A 13,399-nucleotide genomic window follows, 5' to 3' on the forward strand; every position below is an offset into this window, starting at 1 on the left:
TCTCTTTAGAAGATAGGATACTTCTAAGACTGGATTATTTTGTGGTGAGTCAAGTTTGATTCTCAGTATTATTTCTGAGTACCAGACAGTTTGGGGATATAATGTTAAATATTAGTACACATAAAAGAAAAATAACCATTGAGTTTATGTCCTTTTAATATTTTTGTTCAACTTTTATAATGGAAAGGATAAAACTTTATGGGATGCAAAGCATCCTGAGGGGTACATTGTTTTTAATAATACAAGTTACTTTCTCCTCTTCTTTTGTAGGAGAGGAGTCAGGTCTGAGTTGCTAGTCACTTCAGCTATCCAATCTCATTTTCAAGGGGTTGGTGAGAGGAGGCATCAGCTGTTTGTGTTCATTTATGTTGTTATCTGATTGATACAGTGACTAGAAGCCGTTTCAGAGATAGAAGGGAACTCAAGAAAGAACTGTTTTCAATAAGCATATACTTATGCTTAGAAATGTCCTGGGTAAAGCTTACTAGATGCTGGGTACTTAGCATACATTAATTCGTAATTTTTTTTTAAGTTTATTTATTTTTGAGAGAGAGAGAGAGAGAACACTAGCAGTGGAGGGGCAGGGAAAGAGAAGGAGAGGTACAGAATCCAAAGTAAGCTCCGGGTTCTGGGCTGTCAGCACAGAGCCCAACATGGGGGCTTGAACCCACAAGCCGTGACATCATGACCTGAGCCAAAGTCAGACGGTTAACTGACTTAGCCACTCAAGTGCCCCATAATTCATTAATGTTTAAATAATACTGTGAAGTAGATACTCTCAATCATTGTAGCTTTTTTTTTTTTATGTTTTATTTATTTTTGAGAGAGAGAGAGAGAGTGCAGGGGGAGGGAGAGGCAGAGAGAGAAGGAGACACAGAATATGAAGCAGGCTGCAGGCTCTGCACTGTCAGCACAGAGCCTGATGTAGGGCTTGAACTCATACCACGGGATAATGATCTGAGCCAATGTCGGACACTTAACTCACTGAGTCACCCAGGCAACCCTCATTATCCATGTTTTAGAGAAGAGTTTAAACTGAGGCACAGACAGCATAGATAAATTTCCCCAAGATGATAAAGCTAGGAAGTGGCAGAGGTTGGATTCAGACTTGGAGTCTGGCTGTATAATGGTTACACTCTTAACCATTATGCTAAAATATCTCGTTTCCTATGAACATCAATCATCTCTTAAGCCTAGTTGACACATACATGATTGAAAATGGTGAAGTCTAGTTCAAGGGTTAGGAAAAGAACATTGTGAAATGCCTAATTAGGCATTCTCTACTACCAGACATGATTACTCTCCCTTATTAGCACCACCCCCCTACCCCCATATTAGAAGAGCTGTTAGTCCCCACAGTTTGGATGTCAGTTTTTGTCAGATCAGGCCCTTAATTACAGTGCTAAGAATTTTTTTGGAAACTTAACTGTTATTCTTCATAGGGAAAAATACAAAAAAAAAAAAAGTTTGTATCTGTGTAAGGAGAGACATTTCAGGAAGATATTTTAATTAAGATTTTCTTTAATGCAGGAATCAAATGCAAGGAAATATGTTTAAATATTAAGCATGATGTGCTCTTAAGACTTGAGACTTATGGAAACCTTTGTTGCATTCCTTATTCTATTAAGTAGGATTTAAATTATCTTATTGTCATAATCCATTGTGAAAAAGGATCAGTGCCATGTTAAAGATTTGAAATTTAGAATACTCACTAGAAATAGCAGTAGATAAAAGGTTTCTAACACTTAGATAGCATGTCTGTTTTATTTCCATCAAGTGGCTGCCTGTTTTGCTTTTGTGTTTGTATTTTATGTGGTTAGAAATTTAATTTAGATCTTACTTTTGAAGTTTTTTTAAAAAAACCTGGAATTTGTTTTCATTGAATATGAATTTTTCATAATGTACTCCTAACTTGCATTTTTGTAAATTTTCAGCTTTTACTTTCGTCCTCTTTTATTAAAGATACTTCTGACAGGGATGCCTGGGTGGCTCAGTTGGGTAAGCATCCAACTTTGGCTCACGTCATGATCTCACAGTTCGTGGGATTGAGCCCTGCGTCAGGCTCTGTGCTGACAGCTCGGAGCCTGGAACCTACTTTGAATTCTGTGTCTCCCTGTCTCTGTGCTCTTCCCCTGCTTGCACTCTGTGTGTGTGTGTCTCTCTCTCAAAAATGAATAAAGATTTTTAAAAAACCTTTTTTTGAAGACCTTTATGACAAATTGCAGTAGGTTTTGCTTTTCGATTCACTTGTAATTATGGTTTTTCTACTACTTTGGTAGTGTTCCCTCATTTCAGATTTCTCCATCCTTAATTTTTCCTTACAGTAAAACACATATATTTTTTCAACAATTTTAGCTTCATATATATCACATATATCATTCTCTAACTATAATTTGTTGGTTATACATATACAGTAGTGATGTGTAATGATTCTCCAAAAATTAAAAACTATTGAACTATATTAAATTATTGTTGGATAGATAACTTCTCTAGTTTGAGATTGTAGTAGTAGTTCTTTACCCCTGGAAGTGAATGTTTTTTATTCCAAATATCTTATAACTTTATGAATGATTACAGTTGAACCTGAGAATTCTGTTAATGTTTTATGTGAACAATTTTGGAATTCTTGCCATTAGTGGTGGTAGCTATCAACACCTCATAAAAGTCAATTATGACATATTCATACACAAGTCTTCAAGTGAGTAGGTGGCAACAATGCTTCATTTCTTGATGGTTTTAATTAACTTGAATGCACCTAGGAATTAGAAGCCAGAAAAAGACCACCAAGTAATTAAAAGACAGAACCCACGGGCATGTACTTGGCATTGGGATAGCTGTGTCAGCCTTACATCCATTCTGTGCTTATTTTACATGCAGTTCCAATAGAGCTTGATTTTTCTGACTTTTTAGATTATAACAGATTAGAAATAAGAAACAGTAATGGCGTGCATCTACGTTAGAGGTAGACTCTCAGGTTACATTTCAACAGCATTATTAACTTTTACAGTTTTTTACTTTGTTTTCCTCTTACACAGAGTACATACTTTTATAAATATAAACTAATAAATGAAAATGCCGAAAAAGAATAGCTGGGGGCGCCTGGGTGGCGCAGTCGGTTAAGCGTCCGACTTCAGCCAGGTCACGATCTCGCGGTCCGTGAGTTCGAGCCCCGCGTCGGGCTCTGGGCTGATGGCTCGGAGCCTGGAGCCTGTTTCCGATTCTGTGTCTCCCTCTCTCTCTGCCCCTCCCCCGTTCATGCTCTGTCTCTCTCTGTCCCAAAAATAAATAAAAAACGTTGAAAAAAAATTTTAAAAAAAAAAAAAAAAAAAAAAAAAAAAAAGAAAAAGAATAGCTGGCAGATTCACAAGGAATAAGACTAAATGAAAACCTTAAAAAGCAGGCATAAGTATTTTTAAATTATGGTAATCTTGGCCCATTTAGATATGGGGCAAAACAGAAATAAGTTACCACCTGATGTATTCTCTAGTTTTTAACGTCAGAATTGGGGCACCTGGGTGGCTCAGTCAGTTGAGTGCCCGATTCTTGATTTCAGCTCAGGTCATAATCTTGTAGTTTGTGGGATCCAGCCCCCTGTTGGGCTTCTGCTGACATTGTGGAGCCTGCTTGGGATACTCTCCCTCTCCCTCTGCCCCTTCCCCGCTCATGCTCTCTCTCAAAAATAAATAAACTTTAAAAAAAAGAGTTTTTAATGACCCCTAAGTAATGTACAGAAGATCAAACCAGGTTTATTACCTGCCAAGAATTAGGGCTATATAATGTACTTAAGAAAGTTTTTTTTTTTTTTTTTTTAATTTAAAGAGTGTAAACTTTATTGGGGGTAAATTTTAGTGTTTGTGAAATTTTCTTCAATTCCATAAATGAAATATTTAGTATATTTAATGTGAGCCTGTTTTCCTTCTCTGTTTCCCTGTACTTTCTTTGTCCTTTTGCAGGTACTATACTAAAATAGAGATAAAGCTTGCTTTGTTTATATTTATTTTGAATGTAAATAAAATCCATCATATTTAAAGTAATCAATTTTTTCCCCAGGTGCTACAAAATACACAGATAAAGACAATGGAGGAATGCTTGTATGGTCTCCGTATCACAGTATCCCAGATACCAAATGTAAGTTTTCTGAAATTGAATGTTATGTCCATAGGGATCTATCAACCAATTCAAAATCCAACCTATATTTGTTTTGGGTTGCTTAGATTCTCGTAAGAAAACGGTTTGCTTTTGTTTTGTTTTGTGTTTTGATGGAGGTTGTTATATTAGAATGTTTTTCCTTTTGAAAGATAGTGGGTTGATCGTTCCAATTTGTGTCAGTCCCAGGAAGACTGAAAATACCTAGGATCTGATGGCATTGCTGCTTAAATCCTCAAGCAGGGGAGGGAGTTACTATGTAGACATCTGCACAGGCTTTTCCTCAGTATATGGAGCTGTAAAGAAATGCCTTCAAACTTCAAAGACCCCACTATCATTACCATTTTAAAGAGGAAAGGGGAAAGAACTGACTTCAGCAGCCATCAATCAGGTCATCTTTGAGCTCTCCATTTCTGGACGGAGACCTTCTGGATCATTGACCATGCACTTCTTGAATCATGGTGTGGCTTTAGACTTCAATGTGATGTAGCGGACCTGATCCTTTGCGGCACATCAGATATAGGAAACGTGCAGGTAACAAAACTAAGATACCCACCCCTCCATTCAGTTATCATTGAATTTGTTAAAACCCAAACAAAAACCACCACACAATTATTCTTGCAGCTATAAAATAAGCTTGTCTTTTAAAAATATTTGCTAAATCTTAAAGATGTCCCATGATGGTTTATTTAGTCCCATGAAAATTAATGATGTCTTATATATCATGTGCATAAGTCTAAGCATACTTATTGATGCAATAAGAGAACTAAAAATGGAAAATCGAGTATTATGTTGCATACCTGATAATTCCTATTTGATGGAATACCAACAAAAAAGTCTAGCTGGTAATCTAGGAATTACATGCCCTTGAGGCATTCTTAACAGAAAACACAAAATTGTACATTTGGCCTGGGACTGTATACTGAGAACCCTGAAGCAGATTATCAGGTTTCTCTGGTTCAGTTCTCATTACAAGCAAAGGTTTTCATTCATAAACTGAGCATCAGGGTATCAATGGCTTTTGCTGTCTTAGCAGTGTTTTATACAATGGTGCATTTCTTAGCAAAGTGGAAAACAAAATTCAGAAAGCCACCATATCCTGATTGTGTGGTATCCATGTAGAATGTCCTAGACTGAACATCTAGTGCAGTGGTTTTCAGCCCTGGCTGTGCATTGGAGTCGTTTGGGGGAACTTTTAAAAAACAGTACTGATGTCTAGTCTCTATCTCAAACCAATTAATTCAGAATCTTTAGGGGTGGAGTCTGGACTTACTTTTTAAAAGCTTCCTCACTGATTCTATGCATAGCCCAGGTTGAAAACCACAAGTTAACTGGTATTGGTTAGCCTTCTGTTTATAGAACTGTAAGACATTTTTGTTAAAGTTAATCAGCATGTATTTAGACCTGTCTTGTGTTTTAATGCTACGTGAACTTCTAAATGAAATATAATATTTGGGTTTTCTGCACCAATATTTGGATCCCTGCACTAGGGAACTATATAGTAGCATCCATAAAAAATAGTTGTTATTCTAACAACATTATTGTTATAATATCTTATTTATATATTAAGCTATATTATATTGACTACTAATAATAGCAAACTCATATAAAGTACCTAAGATTATGTCAGTTGTTATTCTAAGTACTTGATGTATATTAGCTCATTTAATCCTAGGAAGAAGATACTGTCTTAAAGTGAGGAAATTAAGGTATGAAAAGGTCAAGTTAATTGCCTAAAGTCAAAAAACTAGCAGCAAGGCTGAGAATCAAGCCCTGGTAAACTAGCTGTTCTGGGATCAGAATTCTTAACCTCTGCTTCTCCAAATATGCTAAAGGAGAATTTTATATATTAAAAAATACATAATATACTTAAAAAAGGATCAGATAGGAGTGACTATATGGATTTCACATAAAACCGAGTCCTGCTGAATGTGAAATGGCAGATGTCTCAGCAATGAGGCCTTGAAATACCTAGTACATAATCATTGAAGCTGTGCTTATCTAAGTAATTCTGTTGGCTTGATTACATATGGAAGTTGAATGAAAATGGAATATTTAGACACCTTCTATATGGCCTGCAGGAAGAGCTGAAGAAAATTTAGGGATACTGAAGCACACTTAAATGTGTTATTATGTATAGCTGGCAAAACCATAGATAAACTGTCCTTTGTACAGCGATCAGAAAGGGGAAGGTAAAGACTTGGGCCAACTCTTACTACGAGGTGGGGTCTGAAACAGCTAAGTCTCTTCAAATAAAGATTGCAACAGAAAATGAAGAAATTATCCAATATTTTACATGTATTAGGCTCTATAGACTACATACCAATTGGTCTTTTTTGTACACAAAAATACTTGTGTAATGTCATTGAATTTAGTACATATGTGCTGTATAATCATAGCTATAAATCATAGTAGGTAAAATTTTAAACCAAGTAAGCTTCTAATCCTGTTCCTAGAAGTAAAAGTCTTTTTTTTTTTTTGTAATGACTTCATGGAAAATGAATTCAGCTATTTTTTTTCACTTTGTTAAAAAATGTAGACCTGAGAAAATGAAGTAAATAATAATTAATTATATAATATTGTTTCATTGCAGTGGATGAATATATTGCAATTGCAAAAGAGAAACATGGCTACAACGTGGAACAGGTGTGTAGAGAAATGTTCTGATATTAAAGCTTGCCTCAATACTTGGTGAATCCAAAGAATATCTCCTGGTTGTTTCTGTCCTAAGAAAGTGTAGTTCAACCAATTTTGTAGATACCACAAAAGTCCTAGCAAAGTCTGACCTTTCAGAATAAAGGATTTTGCTTTTATAAACACTTTTGTTTCAAGGACTTGAACATTTTTCTTTCAGTGTTTCTGTTTTTTACTCTACTGTGAGTTCTAAAAGTATCTGAAAGCCTTTAGGATGACTCTGACAAATGTTTACCAAAAAATGGAATTGTTTGTTTATTTATTTATTTATTTATTGAGTACAGGTAATTTTCTGTGATCTTTTAATCTAAAAGACCTACAAGTTAAACTTTTTATTGAAAGAAATGTTTAAGACTTTTAAATTTTGAATAAAATAATTCATAAAGAACATTTTTAAAAATCAGATAGCTTTTTTTTTTTTTTTAATTTTTTTTTTTTTTCCAACGTTTATTTATTTTTGGGACAGAGAGAGACAGAGCATGAACGGGGGAGGGGCAGAGAGAGAGAGGGAGACACAGAATCGGAAACAAGCTCCAGGCTCTGAGCCATCAGCCCAGAGCCCGACGCGGGGCTCGAACTCACGGACCGCGAGATCGTGACCTGGCTGAAGTTGGACGCTTAACCGACTGCGCCACCCAGGCGCCCCAAAATCAGATAGCTTTAAAAGGACAGGGCTCCTGGGTACCTCAGTCGATTGAGTGTCTGACTCTTGGTTTTGGCTCAGGTCATGGTCTCACGATCTCATGGTCCACACTGACGTTTCAAGGCCTGCTTGGGATTATCTCTCCCTCTCTCTCTGCCCCTTTCCTGCTCTCTCTGTCTGTCTGTCTCCCAGAATAAAGAAATAAACTTTAAAGAAAATTTAAAAAAATAAAAGATCTATATAGCAGATGGTTCATTATCTCTAATAATGAGGGAATGAAGAATATGAAAAATTAAAAATGAAATAAGAGATTTTTAAATCTCTTCAGCTAATTATTGGAATGACCTTTATCAGAATTAATAGTAAAACAAACAAATTATTGATAACCTGTATTATTTGAGAATTAACTTTATAGTCTAACATGTTAAATACTAAGAAATCATTTCTGTGAAATCGAGATGTTTATCTAAATGTAGTTACCTTTTTTATGAATTTTGAAGCCTTTGATTATATATTTTGTTTTTAATTCTTGACTTTTTGTTTAATGTTTGAGGCATTAATCCTTGAAAATGTGACAGCACATATGTTAATTTTCTTATTCATTTTAAAGGAGTATTACCAAAGTACAAAAATTAATTTTAAAACTCATTATTTAAAAAGTTGCTATATCTCTTCTTAAAAAATGAAATGTGTTAGTACCTTATAGTAAAGGTAAAGGTCTGTGACTTACTTTAATCGTAGAAGGGAAAGTTGTGCAATAGTTAGAAATTACCCATTTCATGCTTTCTTATGATTTGGTAAACAAGTCATTGGAGTTATTAATATGCCTCATAAAAATTTTTTGTGTATATTATGATAATGAAGAACTTTAAGAAATATATATGGTAAATAATAAGGTTGCAATTGAGGTACTCCTTGGAACTATTGAGCTGGTGATATACTTTTAAAAGGTTAATACTTAAAACATGACTATGTTTTGACTGAACACTTCTAGTTTTGTGTTATGATTGATAGTTTCATTCCCATATTTACTAGATATTTTTCCTTATAGCATGTTTTTCTCTACACATTGACAAATGAGTAAATGTGGGTCAGAGTCTTGATATGAGCCTACAAACCTGCTTTAGTAATTATAGTCACTCTCCTCAGCTCACTGTTTTTCCTAGATTATGCAGCAAATGTGGTATGTAAGACCATTCACTGTTCTGAGGCCCTGTTTTAAAAGAAATAAATAAATGAGGTCTGCTACCTGGGCATCCTTGATTAAAAGCCCCAAACTGTGAGTGTATTTTCAGTTGAAGTCTTAGGCTTAAGATTTTAACCTAATTTGTGTTTAACTCTCTTAAGTGTGATGGAACATAAGTCCATTAAAACCAAAGGGGAATGATTTCTCTTCAAAGGCACTTGGCATGTTGTTCTGGCATAAACATAACATTGAGAAGTCCCTTGCTGATCTCCCTAATTTCACTCCCTTTCCGGATGAGTGGACAGTGGAAGATAAAGTCCTGTTTGAACAAGCCTTTAGTTTTCATGGGAAAAGCTTTCACAGGATTCAGCAAATGGTATGGTAATTTTGGTTTTACTGTGTTTCATACCTGAAAGATATCTTATGCTATCATTAAACACTTTCTGATTATTAAATACAAAAAAGTTTTCAGTCTAATTTCCATTTTTAAAAATATTTGACATTTAAAATACCTATATACTTGCTTATGGTCCTATTTTCTACAGCCATTCTAAAGCATGACAGTTAATGTGCTATTTCATTATAAGTCATGTTTTGTTTTGGCTTAAATGTATGTGTAATAGAGTTATTAAATGTGCTTGTTCTAGGGAAAAAATCATAATTTCAATTTTATTTTTAAATGTTTCATTTTTTAACATTAGGATTTTATTTTCTAATTTATATTCCTTTGGATATGAAAATCAATTTTTAAAGTTCTGTATTTCAATATTGCACAGGTGCTGTTGCCTTTTTTTAAGGAGAAAAACCCTTTATTTCTATTTTTTAAATTTTTAGTATGGTGTCAAAATAATATAAACCTGAGAAGTTGCTGCATTAATGGATGAATGGATGAAAAATTATATAATGTTTACAAATATATATAAGTGTGTTCCATTAACTGAAGAGAGCCTTTTTCATTGGGAGTGCGTATCCTTGTTTGCTAGGATGACAAATCAGTGCATGATCATTAGTCATTTTAATACCCAAAGACTTTATTTGGTAGCTAAAGTCTGTTTGTATTATTTATCATCTTAAAACCTGGATTTAAAACAAAATGATTAAAAGAATTCATTGTTAAGAATTGAATAGCTCTTCTTGAAAACATTATGATAAGTGACAGAAGCCAGATATAAAAGGTCACATATTGTATGATTCCATTTATATGAAAGGTCCAAAATAGGAAAATCCATAGAGACGGGAAGTAGATTACTAGTTGCCAGAGACTGGGATAAGAGAAGACCAAGGAGTAACTGCTAATGGGTATGGGGTTTCTTTTTGAAGTTATGGAAATGTCTGGAATTAAAGAGTGATGGTTGCATAACTTAGCAGATATACTAGAAACCACTGAATTGTAAACTTTAAATGGGTGAATTTCCTGGTATATTGATTATGTATCAATTTAAAAATTCCAGTTTATAGAGGAGGGAAAAAGTAACTCTTTAAGGAAAATATGTATGAAATGCTAACATCATACCGAGGGACATCTAGGTGCATTGTTACCATGTTAGTTTGTGACATTCTTCTCTCCCCTCCCCCCCAGAACAAATAGGAATAGTCATTCAGAAATGTCAGTGACACAGGTGTGACGGTTTCCTGTGACTGTAACAGCACTTTTTAGTTCTATAATTCATAAAGGTACCCATGAAAATATTTTTCATCTATCACTTTAAGTATCAAAGAATAATATCAGAAATATTATTCATTCTGTTAATCAGTTTATGAATTAAACTTGCTGATATTGACATGATTTTTTTTTCAAGCTTCCAGATAAGACAATTGCTAGCCTTGTAAAATATTACTATTCCTGGAAAAAAACTCGATCTAGGACAAGCTTGATGGATCGCCAGGCTCGTAAACTAGCCAATAGACATAATCAGGGTGACAGGTAGGTTGGATGCTTTTATATAGTTATATTGTTAGAGACATTGGATTGGATTGCTTACATTTCCCAAAGAAGAAAAATTATCACAACACATTGTAAATACTTTTTAACCTTACATTCATGTTTCTGCTCTGACAGGAAGAGTTGAGTGATCAGAAGTCTTAAGAGCAAGAACTTCCTGCAACTCTTTCACTGTTAGTCATAGCCAGCAAACTTGCAGCTGAGTTATATTGGAGCTGTGTTTAACTGTACTCATGATGGCTTTCTTTTAGTATTGCTGTATTCAATACATATTTTAGAATACATTAAGAAGTATAGTCTCTAGAACATGGCTTGCCTGAGTACAGTAACCTGAGTAATTGACATCCACATTATTTCACCACTTTCTGGTGATATAAAATCATTTTGCTGGTGTTTGTCTTTATCCTCCAACTGGAAAACTGAAATCATGAGTATTATATCAAATTAATATATGTGTTCTCTTTCCCAATGATACTCTTTCTAAATATTTTTCCTATTGGGTCTCTGCTTTTTAGGTAGAAATGTTTGCTAAAATGATTATATGTGCCCAAAAGGATCAATGTTTCCAAATACTACAGAAATTTAAATTAAGAAGCTCATCTTCCCAAAGACAGCTCGTGTTTTGTTGGGGAATATTTAGTGAGATTATTGGCAAGGTGTATTGCAATTTGATAAGAGCCCTGGAATAGAATAAAAATGGAATTAAGTTTACTGATCTTTGTTTCTTCTCAGCGATGATGATGTGGAAGAAACACACCCAATGGATGGAAATGATAGTGATTATGATCCAAAAAAAGAAGCCAAGAAAGAGGTAATGATGATCATTAGAGTGCTTATAGTTGTTCTACAAATCCATGCAAAAAAGAATGAATCGTATTTCTTGTTAAGGAAAACATTTTTATATAATGGCATAGGAAGTAGTAAGTTTCAGTGTTAGAGGTTTTTGAAAAAAAAAAGTAATATCTAGAACTCCTAGTTAGCCAATAGTTTAAATAATTGTTGGCAGGGGGGGACACCTTGTGGCTCGGTCAGTTAAGCATGCCAGTCTTGGTTTTGGCTCAGGTCATGATCTTGTGGTGGTGAAATCAAGCCCTGCGTCAGGCTCTGTGCTGGCAGCAAGGAGCCTGCTTGGGATTCTCTCTCTCCTGCTCTCTGCCCCTCCTCTGTGCACACTCTCTTAAAATAAGTAAATTAAAAAAAAAAAAATTGCTGGGTTATCTCATCCACTTAGAAGTATAAAAGCCCTGCCACAATCCCTAGTCTTTAATCCAGAGAAAAGAAAACCACCCTCAGATGATATAATATGAGTATAGTATAGTGTAAAATTACGCTTTCTGGTTTTGTTACATAGTTTTTCTTGAAAATACTTTTTTTGTTCCATGTTATAGCAAATTAGAAATTACAGATCTTTCTCAGTCTGTAATGGGGTTACATCCCAATAAACTCATTGTAAGTTGAAAATATTGAAGTCAAAAATGAAATTTAATACACCTGATCTAGCGAACAGTATCCCTTAGCCTAGCCTAACTTAAACATGCTCAGAACATACATTAGCCTACAGTTGGGCAAAATTATCTAGTACAGAGCCTATTTTATAATATAGTGTTGAATATTTCATGTAATTGAATACTGTACCAAAAGGACAAAATAGAATGGCTGTCAGTGAATCAGTTGTTTACCCTCGTGATTGCGTGGCTGGCTGGGAGCTGCAGCTCACTGCCACTGCCCGGCATCACGAGAGAGCATCATACTGCGTATTACTAGCTCGGGAAAAGGAGCATTCGAAGTCCAGTTTTTGTTGAATGCCTGTGGCTTTCACACCATCATAAAGTTGAAAAATTGTAACTGGAACCATCATAAATTGGGGACTGTCTGTAGTAGTGGTATACTGATAGCAGTGAAAATTAAAAGCGGCCTCAAAGGAAGAGATGGAAGAATCCCCAGCTAGAAAAGCACCCATATTCCTCAAAATGATAATAATGATGACTTAAAGTTACTAAGCAAAGGCTAAATTGTTATACACACTCATTTATAAAAGCAAGGAATTATGTAATTGTACAAAATACACCCAATATTGAAGGGTAAAAGATTGTGTTATAGACAGCTGTGGAATGGTGAATATTGAAATTGGGAGACAGAATGTGACCTCATCCTGTTTAATGACCCCTATTCCTCTTAAGGAACTCACTGCCGTGGCCTGTCCTGGCCCTTGGCCATCATCTTAAATTCTCATCAGTGACAACTTAAGGATCCTACTCTTGCCTCAATTTGATATGTAACTAATTTTCTTACTACTGCTAAATGTTTTCAAATTACTTGATTCCTTAATTTTTTTCCAAGTCTGCCTTGTTTCCCTGAGCTATAGACCCAAGGATCAACTACTTAAATTGCTCTCTTCCTAGTATCTTTTAAGTCCCCATGTCCCTGTTTTGCATACCTTCCCTAACCCTGTAAACCCACACTGCTTCTTCACTTGCTGTTCTTGGTCTGAGAGGCACAGCAGGAGAACATGGCACAATCATGTAAATTGTTGCTGCTTAGAAAAAATAGCTTCAGGTCTCTGTGTAGTCCTTAATGCCTGTTTTTAACCTCTCAGCCTCCAGGTTTTCCATTGGTAAAATGAAAAAGAATTGTTCTGGGCATCAGAGAGGTAATATGTATAGAATCACTTAGAGTACCCAGGACATAATAAATCCTGAATAAAAGTTGCTGGTTTTCTGTATACATCATCTACCGCTTCTCCCCCGCCCAAAATCTCAGCAGAGAACTTCATCTACTCCACAGAGAA

At 35.1% G+C, this 13,399-nt stretch overlaps 1 protein-coding gene across 5 annotated transcripts in view; it reads left to right on the top strand.

The window, feature by feature from the left end:
- Positions 1-13,399, top strand: part of RCOR3 (REST corepressor 3) — a 53,861-nt gene that overhangs the window by 5,896 nt on the left and 34,566 nt on the right. For 4 of the 5 annotated variants that reach the window (XM_086693978.1, XM_086693979.1, XM_086693976.1 and 1 more), the window contains exons 3-7: positions 4,051-4,128; positions 6,740-6,792; positions 8,884-9,045; positions 10,469-10,593; positions 11,344-11,422. In XM_086693978.1, coding sequence (XP_086550104.1) covers positions 4,051-4,128; positions 6,740-6,792; positions 8,884-9,045; positions 10,469-10,593; positions 11,344-11,422 — 497 coding nt within the window. Of the gene's footprint in view, positions 1-4,050; positions 4,129-4,497; positions 4,681-6,739; positions 6,793-8,883; positions 9,046-10,468; positions 10,594-11,343; positions 11,423-13,399 lie in introns of those variants that run through there. The other variant, XM_086693980.1, reaches the window with a different exon arrangement.

The sequence above is a fragment of the Puma concolor genome, chromosome E4 (assembly GCF_028749965.1).
Source record: "Puma concolor isolate L17-30 chromosome E4, mPumCon1.1.hap2, whole genome shotgun sequence".
NCBI classification, from domain to species: domain Eukaryota; kingdom Metazoa; phylum Chordata; class Mammalia; order Carnivora; family Felidae; genus Puma; species Puma concolor.